This window comes from Petromyzon marinus, chromosome 29 (genome assembly GCF_048934315.1).
Source record: "Petromyzon marinus isolate PM22_M1 ecotype Great Lakes invasive population chromosome 29, UKy_Petmar_22M1.pri1.0, whole genome shotgun sequence".
Lineage (NCBI taxonomy): Eukaryota > Metazoa > Chordata > Hyperoartia > Petromyzontiformes > Petromyzontidae > Petromyzon > Petromyzon marinus.
In genome coordinates this window covers 9,696,870-9,722,275 of record NC_133695.1, presented here as the reverse complement: position 1 = coordinate 9,722,275, position 25,406 = coordinate 9,696,870, and the positions used below count along the sequence as shown (strand labels likewise).

General features: G+C 45.2%; 1 protein-coding gene across 1 annotated transcript in view; it reads left to right on the top strand.

Annotated features, from left to right (window-relative positions):
- Positions 1-618: 618 nt before the first annotated feature.
- The window catches only part of LOC116947177 (transforming growth factor beta-2 proprotein-like), a 36,405-nt gene continuing 11,617 nt past the window's right edge, over positions 619-25,406 (top strand). The window contains exons 1-6 of the mRNA XM_032962640.2: positions 619-1,751; positions 16,298-16,461; positions 17,068-17,200; positions 18,744-18,854; positions 21,050-21,230; positions 24,964-25,117. Of these exons, the coding sequence (XP_032818531.1) occupies positions 1,418-1,751; positions 16,298-16,461; positions 17,068-17,200; positions 18,744-18,854; positions 21,050-21,230; positions 24,964-25,117 (1,077 nt within the window). The 5' untranslated portion in view covers positions 619-1,417. The remainder of the gene's footprint in view (positions 1,752-16,297; positions 16,462-17,067; positions 17,201-18,743; positions 18,855-21,049; positions 21,231-24,963; positions 25,118-25,406) is intronic.

Sequence of the window (25,406 nt, the reverse complement as noted above, 5' to 3'; positions counted from 1 at the left end):
GTCCATGCCTCTGATTCTTTCTCTCTTTCTCTCTCTGCAAGCGCCTGGGAACATTGCGCGTCACATTACATGGTGAAATTATTATAAATTCAGTGGCGTAGTTATAAATGGATCACCCTGTATATTAAACATACTGGTATCCGTGCGTGTTTGTGCTGGGCTCAACGGTTGGATTTATTCCAACGCTCTTAAGTGTATCTGCTCTGTGAGTTATTCGATGCCAGTTACACTGAATCAAATCCTCTGGATTAAGTAAACAAAAAACTTTTATTGAGTGAAAATGTGAAACTAAAACTTCGGGGAAAATCCCTATGCATCTTCAAAACATCTTTCAAAGTGACAATTGATCACCAAAACCACCCAGACCAGCAAAACCCTGTGTGAAACTCACTTAACAGATTGGTACAAAAATCCTGAAAGTCAAAAAGCCCATCCAAAATCTCAAGTTCCCCGAATGAAGTTTCTAGATTCACAGGCTAGCCTCTGATCTGGCAACAACTGGCGAGACCACGCGATTTAAAAAAAAAGCCTATACACGCTCTCTCCCTCCGAAAGCTCAACTCTGCCACCACCCCATCCACGCACGACTACAGCATAAAACCCAGCCCCTGCGAGCCTTCTCCTCTGAGTGAAGCGCCACCTTCCTGCAGTCTTCACCCAGCCCCGACAGCCCAAACAAACCCAGGCGCCTCCTCTCTCTCTCTCTGCTGCTGCTGCTGCGGCTGCTCAGCACCCCGGTCAAAAGGAGAAATATTCCATTGCCTGGGACCACCGCTGCTCAAGCTGCTAAGCAAGGCGGCCGCACACAATGAGTCGCACTGTGGCTCAAACCCATGCCTCGAAGACTTAAGCTGCCGATCAGGGCAAAACAGCGACTTGTATTTATTATTTTCATTATTATCATATCTTAAAAGTGTGGCGTTATTTTAGGGGTTTTTTTTTTCCTTTGGAAGTGTTGGATATCTCTCGAGCGTTAGGTTTAACATTAATAAGTTATCCCAACTGAGCCGTTAACTTTTATGGAAGTACAAATCAGTAGCTTATACACTAGTCACTCTGGCATTTGAAACCTTCACAGATATCGCCGTACATATACTGTAGCACATTATAGACCTAACAATTTGTGAAACTTTACGGCTGATCCACTAAGTTATTTCAAATACTTTTTTTCTGGCATGACATAGCACCGCAGCCAGCCAGTGGTAATTACCTCTACTGTGATAAAGCCTGACGTATAATTGCAGCAATATATTTAGCAGTGTTAGCGAGTCGCCTTTCCAGCCCAGTTGTGTAGGGGCCCACTGCATTTTCTGCTGCCTCTATATGATACAACAAACACTCCACGGAATTTAAATAGAACAGCAGCATCAACCGCCACGCGAATATAACAAACCGGACCACCGTTTTCGAGGAGACCATGCATTGTCGCAGCCTCCTCTGCATTGTCCTCATGGATTACGTGCTGCGTTGCCTGTGCCTCTCCTACTGCTCCTCGATGGACATGGACCTGCTCAAGCGCAAGAGGATCGAGGCCATCCGTGGCCAAATCCTGAGCAAGCTCAAGATGACGAGTCCTCCGGACCTGCCGGGCTCGGAGGAGCCGGCCAGCCCCGAGGTGCTGGCGCTCTTCAACAGCACCCGAGACCTCCTGGTGGAGCAGGCGAATGCCCGGGCAGCCACGTGCGAGCGGGAGCGCAGCGAGGAGGAGTACTACGCCAAGGAGGTCCACATGATAAGTTTGCGTCCCGACAGTGAGTAACACACCCAATGGGGTTCCCATTCATTCGTCTCGGCGCCGCGACAGGGTGGCGACGCGTGCGTGAGAGATGATGATGATGATGGGCTCTCGCGGGCTCTTCTCGGGTGCGTGATAGACGCCAAAGTCAAAGAGTGGCAGTGTCTCTGTCCCTGCTCGTACGAGCACTGAGCCAACACCGTCGCGGAAACTTTCCCATGGCAGCAGGCGCGAGCCTCTCCATGCCATGGCCGCTCTTGGCTTCCTACAATTTATGGCGTTTAGGTTTTTTTTTTATCAACACCGCGGGAACTTTTTGCTGAGTTGACTCCAGACTGAGGTTTGATTTTGTAACGTTCTGACTGTGAGTCATGGCGTTCATTCTGTAGAGTCTGTGCTAATTGTGGCATAAAGCCCTCATTTAGATCAGTCTAGATCAGTAGCAGCACTGTGGTTATAGCTCTGTGCTTACAGAAGCTTACAAGTTCAAATCGTTGGCGGGGGTTGACGCAGTCCATCATTCTTAAAGAATCTGATACAATTATTGATATATTTTGTACAGCTTGGGTTCTCAAGATAAAAAAATCTTGAATTTAGACCATCTACCTAGCCGGCTGTTAATGGAAATGAGGACAAATCCACCCTTATTAGGAGCTGGGAAAGACTTTGATCTTAAACCAACAAGATGATTATTTAACCTTCAATGTCTTTGGCAATTAAGGATTCCCTGAGTTTCGCTGTGTTTCTGTGTGTTGGTGTGTGGGGAGCACTTGCCCCAACATCCAGCTGAAGGCTGTATGGGGGATCTTTGTATTTGTTTGGGGAGCGATGGTGTAGCGGTGAGTGTACTGTCATCCCAGTGATCTGCGTTGAGTTCCTGGCTATTCGCAGCATCAGCAGTATGTAGTCATTGTATACGGACCTATCTTTGGACTCCTGTGGATTAACTCAGCCTTAAATGACCACTTGTGCTGGGTGTGAAAATCAACACTCGGGAGACAGAGACGGCTATGTTTGTGTGATGACTCCCCTTGTACCTCTAATGCAGCATATTCATCTTTAATTGACATATAGAGTGCTCACAGAACTTCCTTCTGATACAAATGACTGCAGTGACGTTAAGATGGACTGTAACGCCATAATATCGCCGCTGGAATAAACACAATAACTGAGTAATGTGTACGTACGCGATGTGGGAAAATAGCCACAGGCGTCATTCGTCTCGTGCATGACAGATTGATAGGTGGTCATGTAGCAGGCAGCAGATGGCAGTGTAGCAACATCTATTGTACAGTACTTCTGTGTGCTCCTCAAATCTGTTCCACGCCTTCAAACCCCCCCCCCACCCCCCTCACTGACCAGTGTGGTGAAGTATGGTCAAGTAACCCACATAGAGTCTGCACTGTTTTGAGGGGAGTCCATCATCCAGCAGTGGATTTACATCTACGCTGGACGTGTGATGCACATGCCACGGTACACAAAGTGAGTTTTCAGACTTTTTAAAATCAACTCGATAAGCCGCACAACTTTGATCATCTCCCGCAGAAATGTCTGTCCACAATGTGGACTCGAACTGGTGTTAACTGTAGTTAACGGCGCCAAATTGTAACAAAAACAAAACACACTGACCACTAATCTACTGCAGCACTTAGCCCTCCTCTATTGTTACAAGGGGATGAATATCCCTTACTCCGTACATCACTTCATATTCACCTCTCCTAAATCCATAATATATATATATTTTTAAGACGGGTGTGTAAATTCCCACCCACTCTATACACCAGGATCGGGGTACAGCACATACAGTGGTTTATATTCGGAATATGGGACAACTACAGCAGCCTTCGCCTGTTGAAACTGGACATGTCATTCGTTTAAACCCGGGGCCGACTTTGACCGGCGATCATTTGACACGTAACACAAAATATCGTTAAAATGGTTCGTTGGTTTGAAAAGTAAAAAAAAAACATCTGGTGCAGGGCTAAAAACAATATTTGTTTAAAGCGACTTCTATTCTCGCAGCGCATATGTGACTGCGTAATTTGAATTGTGGTCAATATAGTGCAGCGTTTCTGTGCACGTGTGTGTTTCTGCGTAAACACAAAAAAAACATGCACAGCGATATATATTTGTACATTGTTTAATATCAATTTTATATATATACTGTATAAGTGTACATACGGCCGAGTATTGTATTCCATTGGAATGCTGCCTTGGTGCAATGGGTTAGCACACTGGACTTGCAATCCAAGATAGTTGGACGTTCGATCTCTCGACACGGGACGTTTCTTAAACTCCCCCGTGCCTGTCCATCCAGCGATACAAATGGGTACACGACAGATTGCGTGTGGAGTAAAGCGTAAATACTCCCAATCTTTCCAAGATGTATTGCCAGTAGGGCGGGGTAGTTCAACAGTACTCTCGAGAGGGCTCTGTAGATCGCCCTCTAGTGGACGCCCTTCTACAAGCAATGGCGCGAACAAGAAATTGCAGGGCTGCATCTCTGCATATGTTTGTGTGTCTGTGTATCCATTCTTACACGCGCCCTCTTGTGGCGACAAGAGTTACACAGGTAGCTTTTAAATGCCGTGGTATCGATTCCACACCACGGTTTACAAACCATGGTATCGGGGTTACACTACTGCATTAGCATGAGAGTCGTTGTGTTCGCTTGAGTCACACAATGAATAATGATAAAACTACGTTTTTTGCTAAAATGTAATTACCAAAGTAAAACGCGTTTTCAAGTGAAACAAAATATGTCTAATGTGCAGAAAAAAAACCCCATTTATCTCACATTCTGAAATGAGCAATTGGAATGGAATTCCACATTTCATTGCAAGGCCAAGTACGTTCATAGAACGACCACTGCCGACTTTGCACAACGTGGTTGGTGCTCACTTTATAGACACCTATCAGTGATGGGTGTAGTCAAATCCCACTGGCATTGTGAATGGAGGGCTTTAGCTCGCGTTCCAGTTAACTGGATGATTATCACCTGTTTTCTTATTCATTACGAAGCAGAGAAGTATATTTCCAGAGGTTGGGCCTTTCATTTTCGTGTCTAGGGGGAGGGGGGGGGGATTGTGGGTGAGTGATTAGGTAAGAAAGCGTTCTGCCAAGATAGGCAAAGTAGGGCAAAGAGGCATAGTGAAGAGGTAATGTGTAAAGCCGATACTCTAACTGGTTTACTTCATAGTACATATTGCCTGTAAATGTTGTAATTAAGTATCAGCCAACATTAATTTGCTCTTGCAAATAATGCCACTGCAACTATAACATCACTGTTGAATGTATATGACTTGCTTTTGAAATGTGATACAGGAACTACAGTATTAGAGAGAGGCTTTGGAAATTGGTTCTATCCAGCCCATGCAAGCTTAACCCGACTGGCAGATGTACTAACAATTAGGCTAGCCACGTAGTGATTTTATCGCAGTTAGAGTGTATTCATGTGGACATATGCCATATATTGCAGGCATCATATATATGTTCATATATATGTACCTTGTATAAGACTTCAAAGTGGAAAGTTGATTCAATTATCGTCTTTAAAAAAATTCCAAAATGATTTATTACTGAAACATTGCAGACATTCATATCTGTGACATCTATTCGGGTCCTTTTGATGTATTCAGGAAGACATTCATGCGCGGCTTGCAAAGGCGCGTCCTGCAATTTGCTGACAAAACCACCAAAGTTAACATTTCAACCGCTAGTAAAGAGGGTCACCGGAAAGCATTCTCTCGGCAGAGAAGGAACATTCCATCATGCACGCACAAAAATAAAAATAAAAATTCCCCTTCTATGTTCTGTTAAGGCCAGCGCCGTTAACAAGTGCCGATTAACGCTGGCACGGCACATGCTGGAGGGGGTGGGGAGCGGTGTGGGTAAGGGCACTTACTCTGCCTGGCCACATTTGTCTCCCTCCATTTGCCGATGATGCCTGCCCCGAAACTAGGTGGTAATTTTAAGCAGTCAAGCTATGGAGCGGTACGGCCAACGATCAGACACTATTTCCCACCAGTGTTGTGCGCAGCCAAGAATCAAACGGTGGTTCCTGGGATTGTAATGCGGTGTTCTAACCGCGAAGGAAATTCTCTCCGCATGTGATTTCTTTTCTCTCGTATTTTTTTCCCCGAGCATCTCAATTGCAACTGGGATACACAGGCCATCTACATGCAGCCAGTTCTCACTATGCTGTACAAAACAGTGGAGCATGTGGGTCACGGAGTAAAAATAGGAGCTTTTAAAATATATATTTAAATTTAAAATCGGCACTCGTAAGCAACACTAAATTGAAGGACTTGAGCTTGGATTCTAGAATGAAGCATGAGGTCGTGCAGTTTTTTTTTGTAATGATAAATTATTTTTTAAAAAAGTCTAATGGACTAGACACGAATGAACTTTCGCTAATGTTAGCCGTGACAGCGGCTGACAGGCACTATGCCACCCAACGTGACCGTCTTGATGATGAATTTGCAATCCAGAGGTTGCCGCTTGAACCGATGTCCCAGTGCAGCAACGGACACGTTTATTGAATGGACACGTTTCTAAAAATTCACCTCCCCTTACCAAGCTCACCACCACCACCGCCACCTCTGTCCACCCAGCAGGAATAGAAAGGCAGGTGGCGTGTGGTGGGGTAAAGTGTGGGCACCTCCACCTCTTGCAAGACACTTTGTCAGCGTGAAGGAGTAGGCCAAAATACCTTCTCCTGGAGGGGCACTCGACACCTCCACTTAGCGGAGGCCTCTCCGCCAGCAGAGTGCGTGTGAGTGAGAAATTGCATCGCTGCACCTTTACCGTGTATCTATTGCTCTGCTCTATGCCCAGCCTGCTGATTGCGTAACTTTATTTTTATTTGCGTGTTTATTTTCATATATATAAAAAAAAATCTCTGCTTGTCAAATGTTCAAGAACAAAAAAAAACACTGGGGAGTTACAATGGATACTGGTTGAGCCACTCAACGACAGGATTAATAATGTGGAGCAGGTTATGTAATGCGTGTGGGAATACACTGTAGTATACGTTGCGTGTGTGTGTGTGTGTCTGAGAACAATGTCAATGTTAACACTGGGTTCGCTGAACGTTGAGCCCGGCGACCCGAGTTCAATTCCCGCTCACGGTCAACAGCAGTGACGATTATCTGAACCGCTCCTGGCCCTCCCCAAAGTCGACTCAGCCTCAAGTGAGTACCTGGTGCGATGTGTTATCATCGCTACTCGCGAAACAAAAGGCCCGCCGGGCGGTGTGCTGGCCTCCCACCCCATCGTGTGCCGTGCCAGCTTTCATAGGTGCTCGCTAACAGCACTTGCCCCAAAGGTATGTTACAGGCTATGTGGGATATCTTTCGTGGGATATTTTTTTTACCGTTTTTACACATTGCTGATTGGCCATGCTGATTGGCCGTGTCGAGTGGTGGAGGGTTACGACACATTTATGAATAACGCGATCCAACCCAAAAACCTTTATTATAATTATGGGATATCTTTGTCTGGTTTATCTGTTTGCATTAGGGCAGTGCTGCGAACAGCTAGATCAGTGCAGTATAATCCCAGTGAGCCAAGTTCAATTTCAGGCCATGCACAATAGCAGTGGAAAATGTTATCTCAGTCTTGGCGGAGGTTTCACACTAGTGGAGCCAGCCAAAAAAATGAAACACCACCAAGAAATGACACATCGCTCATTCACGCGATAATACTGGCCTTAATACTGTATAGGTGCTCGCTAACGACACAAATTCCCTCCAGTTTATGAAAGCTAAAAGTCGCACACCTATATAGTGTATACACAATAAAATGTACGTGCAGTCCAGTATTTGTGTATGCGCAAATATAATAAAAACGATTTACCTGCAAAGACCAATAGGGGCAGGTTCTGTTCGCGAACACGCATGGTGATGACATGACAGCACATACAAGGATGGTGTTGTCAGAAGCAGGATTTAGCCCGCATTGCCTCTCCAGCCACGATATCAACGCACCGTAATCGTGTACCGATTTAAGGGTTGAGTCAACCAGGGGGAAACACAAGGCAATTTTAGTCACCATTTGCCACTGACGTTGCAAATGGTCGGGAATCAATGCCAGTTTGCCTGGGTTATAATACAGTCGATGAACCACCAATGAGACACGTGGTATCGGTGAGCACCTATTAAGACCTGGCATTGGTACAACAACACTACCTTTTGTCTACCCATTGCTGGTACAGTTTTTTACACATTGCACCAGGTGTTTATTTGAGTGTGAGTGAGCCAAGGGACTTTTCACTGATGTTATCAATCGCCAATAATTAAATCCAGGTCACCGGGTTCATAACAGAGTTGCGTGAGCCACACTGCATCACCGCTCGCCATATGCGTCTTCTTTTCCACACACACAAACACACATATTGTTAACATATGTAAGCTGGTGTTGAGATCAGCTGTTATTGCTATAAATCAATCACGAAGCGTTTCTCTTGCCTCCAAACATAACAAAGGCCTGCATGCACACTTCCATGTACAGTAAAGTTCCTCTTACGCGCGAGAATGAAGGATGTGGACATTACAGATCCTCGTATCCGTGAGATTATCCAAAACATTTCCCCCCCACTTAATTCCGTGAAAAAATTGGATAATAGGAGTTTTCGTGGAACTTACGCATGCATGTATGTATCACGTTGAACTTCTTTCGCACCGTACGTAGCCAACCGTGCTAATTGGAGGTGCAGGGGAAGGACAACAAAACTAAACACCAAAAGGCAGTTCTAAAGAAATAAGTTTTAAATCTAGATATCAAAGTGCATTGCTCCGGTGGCTTCCTAATATCGGAAGGAAGAGCGCTCCAGATGGTGGCAGAAGCGCGAAAGTTTCTGCTTGCGAGGATGACCGGAGCTCGCGTGGGGGTTCATGCTCCTTGACGAGATCAGCAACGTGTTGTGATTCATTCCGTGGCAAGCACCTTGCGTGCAATGAGCGCGACCTTACAGAGTGTTCCTTCGGCAAAGAACTCCTGCCGATAGTTACATGGCGCCGCGGGTAATTGGGTCACGGGTGAGAAGAGTCCTACTGTACGGTAGTCAATGAACACCCAGGGCAATGCACCGCACAGCACAGAGGTCCCATTCTCCCCAGGCTCCGGACTCTCAATGCCACAGCCTGGCACCACTTCAGTCAGCTGCACGCAGAGAGACCATTTATAGCATCTGCATGAGCCCCGGCAGATTTTTTTAATCGCTGCCCTTTGAGGTGTGCCGGAATTCCTCTATTTTACCGGTAAAGTCACTTCAGTGAAATGGAAAGTATGTTTTCTATTTAAAAATGGATTTTTTAAATATAACAAATATGAAAAACACAGTTACGTGAAATGGTATATTTAGCAGTTAATAGGAAAATATCTACACATTAAGGTATTCATTGTGATGGCTGCCAAGGCTGCTGGTTAATCCAAAAGTAAAAAAAGTGGATAGAGTAAAGTGACTTTTGTGCCCATTTTATTGACTGCGGGCTTCTGGAAAATGAGTCAGCCTTGACTTGGATTAGAATTCATAGACGCATTACCGTGAGCCCATTGATTTACCATTATATAATGCACAATACACAGCTGGATGAAGACCTCCCCGACGCCGCGTCGATCGATTATGGGGGATCTACGACCAGACTTCAACAGGCTGGTCAGTGCGAATTGGTGTTGGACATGGCCAGAAACCAACCTCGGGGTCGCTGGATTTGTCGAGCGGTGTGCTAACCTCTGGGCAACCGTCGCTCCAGCTGGTCTACGATAGCAGTGCACATAAAGAAAATACGTACATTTAAACTAAAACTAGTTTTAGCTCAACGAAGTGGCTTATCGCGTGGTTATTTATATCAGCCGATTTCTACCAAGCGTGCAATGAAACGTATAAAGCAGGTTGTTGTGTAAGCCGTGGCTTGTCGTGAAACGGAGCAAGGTAAACATGATCAATAAAGGTCAATATGCAAAGATACTGTCGGATTGTGTAGGTATTTAGTCAGGATGTAAACAGTTTTGGGGAGGTGGAGGTATGAAGAGGAAGAGAAAAAGTTATTCCAGAAGTACAATACGTCTGTGCAGTATACGCGCGTATGTGCTTACTTGCACACTTGCATGATTTGCGTCATTCGATGTGAGTCCGCATGCGTTACGTTATTGCATTTCAACGTGTTCATGCTCGCGTTAATGCCCCGTAAATCCACATGTGTATTGCTTCGTGGTGTCGTTCTGCGGGGGTGGATGGACTGGTGGCACTGTGAATTTAGTTCATGGCCATAGCTAGCACATGGTGTCAGGGTACCCCCAATCACTAACCTGCATCAGCCAATGTGGTGAAATATGGTCAATCAACTTTCACGTTTGATATGGGCACAATATATTATTTCTGCATTAATGCGTCGTTACGGGTGTATAGACTTGTGTGCCAAGTGGGTGATTGAGATGCATTAACACTGCACGTCGTCGTGTTTGGTCGTGTGGCGCGTATTTTCGAACATGTGCCTAGACATGAAACGAAAAGTAAGCGGACGCGTATATTGTGTGTGCACGTGATTGGATCTCAAGATGCTGAGTTAAGAGGCTAGATGAGATATACCTACAATGTCATGCAATAGCGCATTCACATGCATAGAGGCACGATCTATCCACCATGTTATCCTAATCTGACCTCATGCCAGGGCTTGGTTATACCACACTCAGTTATTATTTCATTTCACTAAGTCCAAAGGCAAATGTTCCTCCATGTCAAAACCAAGCATTCTGGCGGTGCTCATCTGTGGTGAACCAACAAAAGTAAATTATCAGTCCCTCCACACGACAACCAATGTCGCCTTACTCCAACAATGTGGTATTCTATGTTATTGAGTTTACTCCCTGGGACTCCCTCACATCCGTACGAGTGAGGCACGCGCTCTGCCTGCAGCTACCACCTGGCCAAAATTGAGAGTGTTACGTGCACGTGGAATGATTTGTTGATGGGGAAAGAAATGTGGAGACACCAATACGGTCCTGTGCAGGTTGTCGAGGGGTACAGCGGGTGCTATATGCTGCCGCGGGTCTGCGTTGCCATCAGGGGGCGAGTGCGGAAGAAAACAATAATTGTTGTACTATACCACCGTCCAACATCTATGCTACCCGCCGACACCAACACTCATGGGATCAGCGCGGTGAAGTGTGGTCAAATAGCCCCAACAATCCGTGTGGCGTGTGAGGGCCCTCATCCGGTGGTGAATTGACCAAATGAAAACAATATTTTTTTAAAATAACTTAATTAATTCAAAGTAATTGATATACTATAACAAAAAAATGTATATACGCATGTTTAAAGATGCTTGGCAGTGATACTCGATAAAAATGTTTTGAGCTTAACATTTGTTATGTAAGCGTTATTAGACTGCTATGTGGCATGGTGCTGCATACACGAGTCTATTGTACTATTTTTTTTTTCACAGCGCACATTAAAATGCTCTGTGATCTGCACGTACAGCACTCAAAGTCTATTCACAGGACTGTGTACATGAGTGCACAATAAATCTGCCATTGGAAACTCGGTGGTCATCGGTAAATGATCTGACACTTTCACGGAATTAACACGGCTATTGCTTTGGCCGTTCCAAGTACGTACCATTATTATTATTAGTCACACACCACAGTTCTCGTGGTTTTCTTTCCAGATTATATTTTTTCCGACGGACGGCAGAACATCAAATCACATTCTGTGATTTAAAAAAAACAGCTCTTAAAACAATGATTTTAGAGCCCTGCGTCAACCCGTTTGGCCGTAGACATTTGATTTAAGCTGGAATAACTCAATGAGCCGTGAAGCTCTTTTTTTCACGGGTGCCCAGCCTAAGCCAGGGCCGGCACTGGTGGAATATCGCACAGGAAGTTATGTGGAAGGATAATTCGAACAAAAGCTAAAATGTTACAAAGTAGACATCAATTAGACTTGCAAATTGCTGGATAAGTTCCCCCCCCCACCCTCATGTTGCCGTATTGCTTCGCCATACTTCACCACACTTGTCAGGGCGGGTTGGTGAAGGACGAGCCTGGGGCCGATTCAGAACACCACTCCCCGCTGATTTTAGCCATAAAACTCAGGTCACTGTGCTCGTAGTGCTAACCACTGCTCCGCCACACTCCACCCCAACGGTGGGAAATGGCCCAGGAGTGTGGGATATGCTACCGAACCGTAACTGTGTCTCTTCACGACGACCCTGATCTACAACAACGAATAATGAGCCTTGTATAATAATGAGCCTTGTATAATAAAATACTGTTAAACAGGACCCCACAGTCCCGATGGGGTGCTCTTGCCAATAACGTCTGGTAGCCAGCAACAATTTGTTAAAAAAAAGCCTGACGCTGCTGATGAGACCCAGAAAGTCGAAACTACTGCAGTCCAGACTGTGTTTGCTTACAACAATTATGCTGGCTAATAATGGTCTGCATAGCCAACAGGCTGAGTGACTAAAACACATTTTATTCACAGAATGGAGTACTACTCTTAGACGTACCCTGCAGGTAAGTGGCTTCAATGAACTAGGTTTACAATTCACTTCGCTGTGAAAATCGCACCTCCGATTAGCAAAATAAGTTAAGAACACTGTACATACATACAGTCCAACGTACATATTTGTATCTGCAACGAGGCGACGTGATGAGTGAGCGAGCTGGGCAATGGAAAGTTGTGAGCTGGGAATTATGGGTATCACCTGAGCGAATGCCACCCCCAGTACGTGCATCAGTGGCAGCCTCAATTCTCACGAGGGAGAGGGGGGTTGTGGGTGGGGGGATGAGAGCAGGGGGATAGCAAACCCCCACCCCCTACGTTGTAAAAAAAAAATGAGCCTTGTTACGCAAGTGACATTGTCCTCGATTTTACTTCTGTCTCTGCAGTCGCAGAAATGTACAAAAAAATACTCTAACGTACCATAGCACACGTCATAAAAATGCTTTAAACAAGGGTGTTAAACGTACAGTCTTTTTTTTTAGGGGTGGCGGGGGGGGCAGGGGTAGTGCTCATTTCCAGGAGGCAAGTTTTCCACCACAACCCGCCAGGGCGGTGCAAGCTGTGATTTGAGTAATGCACTTGCCGGGAAACTTTACCGTCATCAGCACGTACGCACGCATAGCGCCCGCCTATCCAGCACCCTCTCTCAAAACCCATAACTTTTATGGCGTATTTCTTAAGCCAACGTTTGCGTAAGGGAATGCCTCCTTGCAAACACGTATTCATTGTGCGTTTCCGGTCCTGCACGGGAGTGAATTCAGATAGTTTCTGTTGAACTCGGAGTGCGCACTACGGGTTAGCGATGTATTTAATAGTTTAGACACGATCCCTTTTCTAATAATGCATGGATCTGAAGTGCTGTGCGGTAGTTTAGCGGTTAGCGCTACGCTGCGCAATGAACCCGGCGATCCGGATTCGATTCCCGCTCATGGCCAACACCAGTGACGATGATCTAAACTGGTCTTGGGCCTCCCCTAGGTCGACTAAGCCTCAAATGAGTACCTGGTGCGATGTGTAAACATCGCCACTGAGGAGACAAAGGCGGTCGGGCGTGGTGCTGGCCACCCACCCACCCCCTCGTGTACTCTTCCGGCTTTCATAGGTGCTCGCTAACAGCACTTGCCCATACAGTCTGTTCAGGCTATATGGGGGATCTCTGGTTTTTTTAAAATTATTTTTGAGTAGACTTGGTGGAGATTATGAAGGTGTTCTGGGAGGGTTGAGTGCAGTATTGTGGGTGCTGGATTTGAAACGAGCCACTACTCCACAAGCAAAACGGATTCATATGAATATGTTGAACTTCTTTCGCACCAGAGGTAGCCAACTGTGCTAATCAGGGGTGTGGGGGAAGGACAACAAACTGAAGACAAAAAGCAGTTATAAAGAAAATTTGTTTTCAATCTAGATTTTAAAGCGCATAGCTCCAGTGGCTTTCTAATAACGGAAGAGCGTTTTCGTACAGGCACAGAAGCACATCTGAAAGCGTGCGATGCAGTGCTCGCTAAAAACTGAAAGCGTGCGATGCAGTGACCGTCTTTGTTTGATGGGCAGCCAAATGCCACTGTCGTGTGATGGATTTATTCCCTGCAAGTGTCATCTTGGATAATTTACTCTTCCTGCACCCTGCATTTTAGGTATTGAGGTTTCTCTGTGAATGTCACGTGACGTATTGTATTCTGAAATATATAGAGAGCAACGTTTGCAAATCTCACCGTCGCATATCTGACTGTCCCGTGGTTTCAGCATTTAACCGACCACAGCCAGTGGCAGTGTTTGTGGATGGTTTAACGGTCATTTTCTATAGATGTTAACATGTAGAACGATTTCATATATCCGTGTTCGTGTGGGATTTTTTACCACAAGCTCAGAGGCATCAATGGAGAATGACAGCCGCCCTGTCCTCTATTGAAGAAGAAGAAGAAGAGGAAGAGGAAGAGGAAGAAGAAGAAGAAGAAGAAGAAGAAGAAGAAGAAGAAGAAGAAGAAGAAGAAGAAGAAGAAGAAGAAGAAGAAGAAGAAGAAGAAGAAGAAGAAGAAGAAGAAGAAGAAGAAGAAGAAGAAGAAGAAGAAGAGGAAGAAGAAGAAGAAGACACGACATTTTAAACTGTCAAATGGTTTCCGGATAGTCTGCCTTTATATTCACATGCTACTCAGCCAGATTTCATGAATACATTTAATTGATTCTCACTGTTTTTAAAATTTTGTAGGCAGACCCCGACTGGCCATAGGGGAGCAGTCCGGGCAAATGGTCGGTGGGCAGGTCCATTCCGAGGGCAGGTGGGCCGGTCTGTGTGGGGAAATTGAAAAATGTGATCAGAGGGAAACAAAAATGATATTAAAATATTTTAGTGCCTCGAATGCGTACACTTCATTGATAATTTATTCTTTCAGTTGGCATTAAGTCCCATATATTCGGCAGTCCCGAAGATTCTTCATCACCGGCCCATTTGTTTTTTGGACCCAGCGCAAATGGGCCAATTGTGTGCCAGTGGCTTCACCAAAATCCCGAATGTGAAATTTTTGTCTCAAATGAATTTAAATATAATTATATATGTAACTGTGGTTCCCTTGGTTTCAATTAACGATGGAGATAATGTATCCCGATGGACTCACATTTGATTAAGTAAAGGGCATTGGACTGCATTGTTTCACATTTCAAAATTATAGCGCACCACTTATTACATAAGGCTTGCCAAGCAAGAGTTATGTTCATTCTTTAATAACAACCTGATACATGTTGGCAAATAAGAAGGCAGCTTGCATTGCCATGTGTTTTTACTCATGTGTATAATACAATTTGCAATTAAACTTGAATATGGAAATAGCTCTATAGCTGTTATACATTACTTATCCTGGGGCAAGCTGCAGCGCTGTTAACATGACACATTCAAACTGAAAATAATAGTGTTTTGGGTTGTGTTATACGACCCTGGTAATTTTCAAGCAGCTGTGGTTGTAAGCCACTCGCCAAATTGTAAAAAAAATAAAAACAACACCGGCTCCCATTAATGACAACAGGAGCACGTGGTAAACCGTGCGTAACCTCAACGATTCTTTGTGTTCAAATCGTCTCCCTGCGTATGCACGATGAACGCATTTTGCCCGACAGTCGCAAAGCCGAGTCACTTCGCGTCGTTCGTAGACTGGACCCCACCAAAGTGTTGTGGAATTTTTTTTTTTTACAATTGGCCCAGAGCCGCGTGTGTTTGACCACGGAAATCCCTTTGACCTGCAGTAATTATCGTAAATTGTGCGTGGCGAGTCAACATTGGCCATCCATGGAGAGGCTGGATACTTCAATAAAATACGTGGCATTTCCACTACTGTCTCAGTAAGATATGATTGCTGTGCCATTGCTTCATTGGAACAAAACAGACTCTTTGAATGCTTAATTTAAAATTGACCCAGGGAATTCTGAATGAGTCCCCAATCCTTTTAGGAAGGTCCCGCTTGGGATAATTTACCAATTTCATATTAACGCGTTTCCCTCAGTTACCTATGATCTCATCAGACCTCAGACTTTAAGCAGAGTTGAGTTTGGATAGCATTTGGATGAGAGACTACTGCAGCGATGTTGACATAGGCAGCGGCTACACTGTGTTACGCGCGGATCAGCACAGGGCAGTGCTGGAAAATATATTGTTGTACTGTACCTAAATGCTCCCGCATCTATGTTCAATCACGTTCACGCACCAGCATGGTAAAGTATGGTCAAACAATCTCCATAACCGACGTGGTAGGGAGAAGGCTGTTATCCAGCATTTGATTGAAAATAAAGTACGTGTACGTTTTTATTATTATTATTATTTGGGACCATTGTGTGTGTGTGTAGGCGTCTCTTGATTATTTGTGCAATCCTGACATGGTTCTTGCGGGGTTTTTCGAAACGTAATGTATTACTTCCGTGATGAGTTGTTGTCACCACAGTGTAGTCACCCTTCGTTTCATTTTGAATATCATTGCCGTGACGTGTGATTTGAGCTGTGAAAACGCAGAGTAAGGGGTGCAAATGAGAAAATTAATCGACGATTCATGTTTTTGTTTCATGCCTTGCAGATAAGGTGCGGCGAAATCCTTACAACGACTACTTCCGAATCTTCAACTTTGATGTGACATCAATGGAAAAGAATGCCTCCAATCTGGTCAAGGCGGAATTTAGGATTCTACGCATTCCCAATTACCAAGCCAAGCAGAATGAACAGAGGATAGAGCTGTACCAGGTATGCCTTTGTCTCCACAAATGGACAAACGAATGAATGTGGAGATTCGTTTACAACAATGAAATAGCGAACGGGACATGGTGGAGGGGGTGTGCAGAACGACGATGCATTGCGCTACACTCCTTTAGACTCCTCCAAATTGTTGGTTACAGCACAATGGTAAAACACAAAATTACGGTTCACAACGACTATGACGAGGATAATTGATGGTCGTGATTCATGATGATTGTTTATAATGATGATAGCGATGATGGTGATTTATCACGATGTTGATGGCGTTTTACAATGGTTTACAATGACGATGGTGGTGATGATGACTATGACGATGGTGATTCATTATGGCGGTAATGTATGATGATTATTATAATGACGGCAATGATTTATGATGATATCTAATGAAAATCATGACGGTGATTTATGATGATGGTGAATTATGATAGTGGTATTTTATAATTATGCTTATAATGATTATTACTTTTTGAAACGACAACAATGATGATTTATAATGATTCACGATGACAAGTGATGATGAAGATTTACGATGATGATGATGATGATGATAATGATGATGACAATGATCCTGCCGATGATTATTGTACCGTACAGCTGCTGGAGTTCAAGGACCCGGGGGCCCCTTCTCAGCGGTACATCGACAGCAAGGTGGTGCGGCCCAAGTCAGAGGAAGAGTGGCTCTCCTTTGACATCACCGACACCGTCTCTGAGTGGCTTCAGCACCGAGGTAAGAACCTTTGGTTCCTATTCTTGGTTCTTTCGGTAAAGTCACCACGTAGAAGGGAAACAACAAAATAATAACAAAAAAATATATATAAAACGATGAAAAGTCTCACGACGTTTCGACCGCAACACAAGCAATCATCATCAGGTGTGAAAACCACACCTGATGATGATGATTGCTTGTGTTGTGTTATTGTTTCCCTTTTACGTGACTTTACCGAAAGAGCCAAGAATATGAATTCCTGCAGTCACGAAAGCTTTAAATCAAAACCTTGGTTCCCATGCGGTCGATCACCGCGCGTGTTCTCCTCTGCCCAAGCTGTGACACGGAGGATATCCCGCACGTGTTTTCTGTTTGTGCCTCACGCTGATTGGGCACGCGCCGGGAGATTGTTGAAATGCGACAAGTGCAATGATTCACGATATTTTTTGTTTGTTTTAGGGGCCGTCCGTAAATGACGTCACGCACCGGGGGGTGGGGGGGGAGCGGTCAGACATTTGTGACGATGTGTGACGAGGTGGGGGGGGGGGTTAGAAATGTGACGTCACATCAAAATGCGCAACTTTAAATAAATATAGACAACAACATGTTCTACTTAATTAAATAGACTTTTAATGTTTTCTCATACAACATCAGAGTGCAGCGCCACATTAAATACGCACTACAATGACAATAGTTTAAAGCGATTTGAAGAATTTTTTTTTGGGGGGGCTGGCAGAGCTTTGTGACGTCATATTTTAGGGGGCGGTCTGACTTTCTGTGACGCCGCGTGACGAAGGGGGGTCAAAAATTGTCCAAAATCGCGTGACGTCATTCATGGACGGCCCCTTAGGGGTCAGATCACATTAAGCGAAAGTGTCGTACACCCTTCTCCACCTGACACAGCCAATTAATAAAGTTGTTGCGTGATGAACAGTCGTGACGATGTCTGACTGTTTCAGCACCACCGGTGCAGGTGGGCTACAGGCGGTGTGAAAGAAGTTCAACATGCACACACTGAGAGCGATCCACAATGTTGTTCTTTCTTTCCACCGCACTGGTGACGCTGAAGCAGCAATGCATTGGCGCGATTGTTCACGTGACAACTATTATAATTGGCTGTATGTCTGTTTAACACGTAAGGCTTTCGCGACCAATATTATTCATAATAAACGTTTTTGGGTTAGATCGCGTTATTTATAAATGTGTCGTAACCCTCCACCACCTGACACGGCCAATCAGTAAAAAAAAAATGTCACGTTGACAAAAGACAAATAGTTCACTACTTTAGCCCACCGGTGTGTTGAAGAGTGAATCCACAACATGTTTGTATGTATGCATATTGAACTTCTTTCGCACAGTACATAGTGAACCGTGCTAATCGCAGATGACGGGGAAGGAGATAATTGGCTGTTACGGGTGGAGGAGGCTTCACGATGCACATTCTACTCTCGCGACCGGACCCGATATTTACAAAAAAATTTTTACATCACATTTGGTCACGTGTAAAAGTAAAACAAATTCAAGTCGAATGCGTTTCTTTGCTTGTTTTTTTTGCCATTGACAGTGAAAAATCAGGGACTCAAGATCAGCATCCACTGCCCATGCTGTACCTTCGTCACAGCCACAAACAACATCGTCCCCAACAAGAGTGAGGAGCTTGCCGCTCGGTTCGCAGGTAACGGTGGAACACAAGCAGCCATGGCAAATGAGACTCGTCCCTTGTCTCTTCAGTTTCCGCTCACCCAGTTACGTAACATATTACTTGGTGGCGCCGCGGTGGAGAGATGTTCACTACCTCGCCTAGTATGCAGGAGGTTCGTGGGTTCGATCCCGACCCTGACGCCCGTATATTACTCTCCCCTGACAGCACATTCTTGCCGATCTTTAAATGTTTTTTTTTTCCGTTTCTATTGCACACACACAGTGACCCATCCTCCGCACCCTCTACACAACAACATGCTGATCCCCCAGCTAATTTTCTGACTGTAACACCCTGCTGCTTCAACACTTTAACACAGCTATTTTTGATGTGTAAACTCCTTTGTCAAGGCGCCCTGCTCCTCCCACCGTCCCGACAGTTCTGTTCCTTCACCTGAAGGAGGCCACTTGTGTTGTGGCCGAAACGTCGTGATTTTTTGTTGTTTTATTTTTTTACCTACGTGACTTTACCCAATTGAACCAAAGAGTTTGTGTGTCTCTCTCAGTGGTCGCGTGTATTTTTCTCCGGGTCCTCCGGTTTTCCCCTTCACATTTTAGAATCAACATCACGCGTTTAGAGTATTTGGCTGACGTACATTTGCACGTGATAAGCGACTTTGTTGGGCTATAATTTGTGGCCAGGTCGCATTTGAAAAAGAGCTTCGTGGGAATTACCTGGTTATATATACACACATAGTTCAATCGTTTAGTTTAAACTTTCAAGTTGTTCTCCTCAATGTTTCCGAGTTTGTGGTTTCGGAGATTGTACCGTTTCGTGCTGTGTGATGTCCAACGTTTCGCTTCGCCTACGAGGGAGCTTCTGCAGGAATTGAATTAGAAGCTCCCAGCACCAGCACGTGGGACGAAACGTCGGATGTCGTGCCGAACAACACCCGCTATGAACACCGAAACACTTCGGAGAGCTGTACAGCACAACCGCAACAAAAAAAATAACCTACACGGTCACATTCAATTTGTGTATTCTTTTCACATTTTATTCATATTTACATGAGGCAAAATCAATGTCCTTCAGGGAGTCTTTTGTGGCCCAACACAGGACACCAGAATCACGCTTTCGTGCTCCGTAGAGTTGTTCTCCACATCGTTAATTCGACATAGTTGTGAATTTCATCTCTCAGAGTAATGCCAGTAGGAATTTCTCTCGAAACACCTTTTTTTATTTTTTACCGCTAATTGGCGGCCGGGTTTCCTTTATATTTTGCGCGTATATCCCAGTTTCGCCTTCAGCACCTTCGGAGTTGGTAAAATGTGTGCGTCTTTGTGGGATGTGAATAGTGGCCATCCTATGGAAAGAGACCGGCCCTCGTCATGGGAATATGGAGGGTTAATAGCTGCCAAAGAGGAATGAGTCCTGCTTTCCACAGGAAGAAACTTTGACTATGAATAACTGTGAAAAATATCTTAGGCTGATGGTATAGAGCACATGTTGATATTAAAACAATTACTATCTGCCTATTCGCTCACCCTATGTCACTTACCTGTTGCCATGTCGAGACAATTATATATATACAAGCATTGACCAGCGGCCAGCACTAATCAAACCAAATAAAGGGGCTCTCATTAAGCAAACAAATTGGGGCACGAGCAAACATCTAAAGAATTCCAGATACGGTTATATTAAAGTGCACATCACATATCCGACCCGCTGGGGACAATTGGGGTACGTGTAACATGTAAAGCACAAACTGCTTTACATGTGTAGGAAATTCTTGACGGTGCTTTATAATGTATGCAGTCACTCATTTCTCAACCCTTTAACCCTCCTTCCACTCAAATCATTATATGATCTCGCCGTTTTTGTTTTACTGTTACGCGTCTTGATTGAAGGCACTTCATAAATATGAAATCGCATGAGATTACGGTGACAACTACCGTGCACAAGCATCGCATTGGTGTGAGAAATTCATTGGCCAGGGTGAATATGTGACGTGACAGTCGGATTTCCAATGCTCCACTCTATGATATTAATGTTTTTTCATGATGATTCCGCTGTTGCTTATGTCCAGGAGCTGAATGCCAATGTCACGGTCTGATAGCCATGGACGGGAGGGCTTCACGGGAGAGCGTTTGTGCAAGTTTAATCTATTCCTCCTCCACTGCAGGAGCGCAGACTACAGTTACGATGATGATGATGAGTGTCGTACTCCTCAGGCATTGACGACGAGGTGGTGAGAGGGCCGGATGGCGGGCACCGACAGCAGCAGCAACAGCAGCAGCAGGGTCTGGTGCGGGGAGCGCACCTGTTGCTCATGATGCTGCCCTCGTATCGACTCGAGTCTCAGCCCCAGGGCAAGCGGCGCAAGCGTGCCCTCGACGCGGCCTACTGCTTCCGGTCTGTACCTGCCCGTTGCAATCACGTCACCCGTTGAGCCTCTTCCGTCCGTTGCGAGACGTCTGCAAGTTGCAAGGTGTAGCGCCGTTGTTTTTGAAGACATTGCACTCACCGCAGAGAACCGTGGTGACACGACCGGTAGCTGGTGCCAAACTGTGCCACACGCCCTCCCGCATGGTCTTGTAGAAGCCTCGGGTATCGATAAAGTTATGTTATATTAGTTTTTCCTTCGGTTCCGTTCCGATGACGTATATGTACGTACACGTACGTCATCATCATGAGAAAGGGTTAATTGACACACTCTCCTACGCCAACAACAACAACTGCCGTTCGCCACTAAATGGTGGAGTCAGCATGGTACCTGCACCTGGCTAGGTGCAACTTGAGCCCATGTGAAGTGGCAGGAAGTCACGGGGCAAACTCAGGTTTTATGGGTACCTTGGGTTGGCTAAGATGACTGGCAAATACATCACCTGTGCTCCCCACTGTGCCAATTTGCTGCGTAGTAGTCAGCTGGAACTCCGCTTGTTGTTGTGAGTGTCGCCCCTCTGCCCTCCACTGTAGCTGGAGGGTGACTGCCTCTAACTGCCCAGGAGCTTTTTTCATGAGCCTCATTCACCCACCCACCCACACGTTTGTTCACTCACTCACTCCGTGAGACAGCCTACTGCTTACAGTCTGGACCTACAACAACGATCGCTCACTCATTAATTAGTACGGTGTATTACTCACCCAAATACTCAAGTGTTCACTCAATTACTCGCTCGCTCACCCATTTATACACTCACTCGAGCAGAACCATTCAATGACACGAGTGAAGGTATGAAGGCATGAAGTGCATGGGAACACTCAATTACTGGTTCACTCATTCACACGGCAATCTATTTCTCTCGACGAGCTCTACACGATGCGCTAATCAAAGTTTCAAAGTTGCGTTTCTTCTGCGCATCCGTCCTCGCTTGGGCGACACGACAACAGAATGATCCGCGCCAGGCGAGTCGCGGCGTTTTTGTGCGCGGTGGGACGGAGTCGCCAAAAATACATTCATTTATTACGATTTTGACTTCCGTTTATGTCGGGACCCAGGCGTCCCGACATCAGGTTCATTTGTTAAAGCGAGGAAACTGTTGACTCAAACTTCCAGGCTCTCATTAGCAGAGGCGAGGCAGGCTTGTTGAACAATTGCCACTCATTGGCTGACTCTTGACCGTGTTTGGTAAACAAAGTAAAAAAAAACACAATGTTTTTTTTCGCAACAGATCTTCAAGTGTATGTCTTGTTTTTCCACCGTTATACCGGCAGCTCTGCCATTTAAACATTTTACATGATTTTTTTTGCATGCCATCGTGAACAATTTTTCCCTCACATCAAGACACGGAAATATGCAGCATTTGCAATTACTGTTGATTTTCAAGAAAACTGTTTTCTTGTGTAAATTTCCATTCTACCTACCTGTCATAAATCCACAGCAGTCATCTCATAGGTTGAATCTCTGCCATATGAATGTATAGATTCCTCCACTTTTCCTGAACCGCCGGTAATTTTGAGTACCACCCCTCCCCCCCATAGCTGCTTTGCCTGTGCCCTCTCAATTATTTACTCACACGTGGCCACGATTACAATGTGGATCAGTTGCAACCATACGTATTTTTATACCAATATCAGAGTCTTACGTTCGAGGAAAACACGATTTGCCTGGCGCAAGCCATTGGTAATTAAACGGCGGCTTCGTTTCCCAACAAGACGAGGCCCTTCTGCGTTTCCAGCTTTTATCTCACGACGAAAAGACCATGAACAACTGTACCCGGCAGCTGGCCCAGCTTGTTTCATTTGTCATAGTTGGGGGGGAGCAAAAATAACGGTGCATTTTGTGATAATACGCTCGTGCTAGGTGATTGCTACCCCCGATTAGCGTGCTCCGCACCTTCGATTAGCACGGTTGGCTATTTACGGTGCGAAAGACGTTCAACGTACATACATTACATCCTTCAATGTGGAGGGGGGTGGTGGTGGGGGGGGTGAAGGGTGATGTTGGGGTGGGGGGAAGATACCCATTCTGTCAGAGCAACGAGGAACGCAAAGCAAATACAGCTTTGAAACCTGGGGGGGGGGGAGAGGGGGGGGGACATTTTTAAATGCCACAAAACATCAGCAATCGGAAGACCTCGGCGCATTTTTTTTTAAACAAATAACGTCGGGGGGCATTCATTGTGCAGAAGCGGCGGGGTTTGAATATTTGCGCGACGGCGGTACGGGCGTGCCAGAAAGCACTTTAAACACTTCTAATGAAACAAGGATAACTTAAGGCAGATCAACGGACAGTATTCGGCTGAGTGCTCTTGACATCAAACGAGAACATTTTTTTTTGCTCGAGTAAAAAAAAAACACTTATTTTCTCACTTTCACTGCATGCACTTTTTTTTATTGGCCTTCTGGGCATTGTGTTGGTATAGGAGGCCTTTGCTTCTGTGCAAATAAAACAGCCAAAACATTCAACGGAAACGCTTTTGCTTTATTTAATTGACTGTGTTTTTTTTTCTCTCTTTCCCCCTGCTTTGTTGAGTCTCGGCATTGCTGAAATACTTTGAACTCTCCGTCACCATGCTGGGAAAATTAAACATTGCAGGAATGGAAATTTGGGGTGGTGTCGTTTACTCCGACGCGGGGCTTCTTGCCAATGCATATGAAAGCCATTCTTAAAATTGTAAAACCGTAAAAATGCGTGGAATCCTGTTGCGATTCCACACCATTACCGTAAACTGTTGAAAATTGCTTTCGCATGCCTTTAGCCGGCAATGCCTGTCTCCCTTATAGGTGCTGCTGTGAGGCTGCTTGCATTGAACACATTGTGCCCCGTTGTTATTAAGTCTTATCAACTGTTGTGTATATAGGACAACACAACCATAATAGAGGTTGTTTGTTTTAGATCGCGTAAATATATAAATGTGTCGTTAAACCCGCCACCAACCGACACAACGTGACTTTACCGGAAAAAACTAAGAATATAGTAAGGGTTGTCACGTAAACAGAACGTGGCCAATTCGTCACTAGTACAGCACACCGGTGTGTTGGAGAGCCATGCCACAACATTACCATCTGAGTACGACGTTTCTACAGTAGTTACAACCAGCTTCATCAGGCGACAACCAGATGTGTGGAGAAGTATAACTGGTTCATTGAATTATGAAGATTTTGGCACAACGATACGATTTATGTTTAGCATTTATTGGACATCCCCGTATACTCGGACAAAAACGCAGGCCAACTAACACTTTCTCAAGGTATTTTTTACCAAAGTGCAGGAGGCACAAGAAGATCCACCACAGTATGGGCATAGTACCTCTTGAAATTCGAGTGTTTACATGATGGCCAGTAACATATATTTCATGTATTGGATCATCAAAGTCCACAACTCTTGCTTGATAACTTTCCATATACTATAGTAATCTATGATGAAGTGGTTAACACTTTAAGCTTCAAACACAGTGGCCTGGCATACCCTAGGACATACATCGCTTTGTACCTTTTATCGATTGTCATAACTAATCGTGAACTTGGTTGTGGTCTGACAGTGGAATAACTGCATCTGCCAGCAAGCCAGATGTCTGGGCGGTAAACCTAGGGGGATTACAGAACACATTCGCACACGTAGCACATAACGCAAATGAATACAGAACGACCGGACGATGTCCCGAGTGAAAGTTTCTCCTGCGCTGTCAAATCGCAACCGCAGCAACGTCGAGGACAGCTGCTGTCTGCGCCAACTCTACATCGACTTCAGGAGGGACCTCGGCTGGAAGTGGATTCACGAGCCCCGCGGCTACCAGGCCAACTTCTGCGCCGGACCCTGCCCCTACCTTTGGAGCACCGACACCCAGCACAGCAAGGCAAGCAGGCGCCACGCAATCGCAGCACTGGCGCCACTTAGGTCCCTGTCTATGTTGAACTTCTTTTTCGCACCGTGCATAGCCAACCGTGCTAATCGGAGGTGTGGGAGAAAAGCAAACTAATCACAAAAGGCAGTTTTAAGGAAATTAGTTTTAAATCTAGATTTAAAAGTCCATCGTTCCAGTGGCTCCTAATATTGGAAGGAAGAGCGTTTCCAGACGGCCGCAGAAGCGCATCTGAAAGCGCACGATGCGGCAACCGTCTTTGTTCGATGGCTGAGCCAAAAGC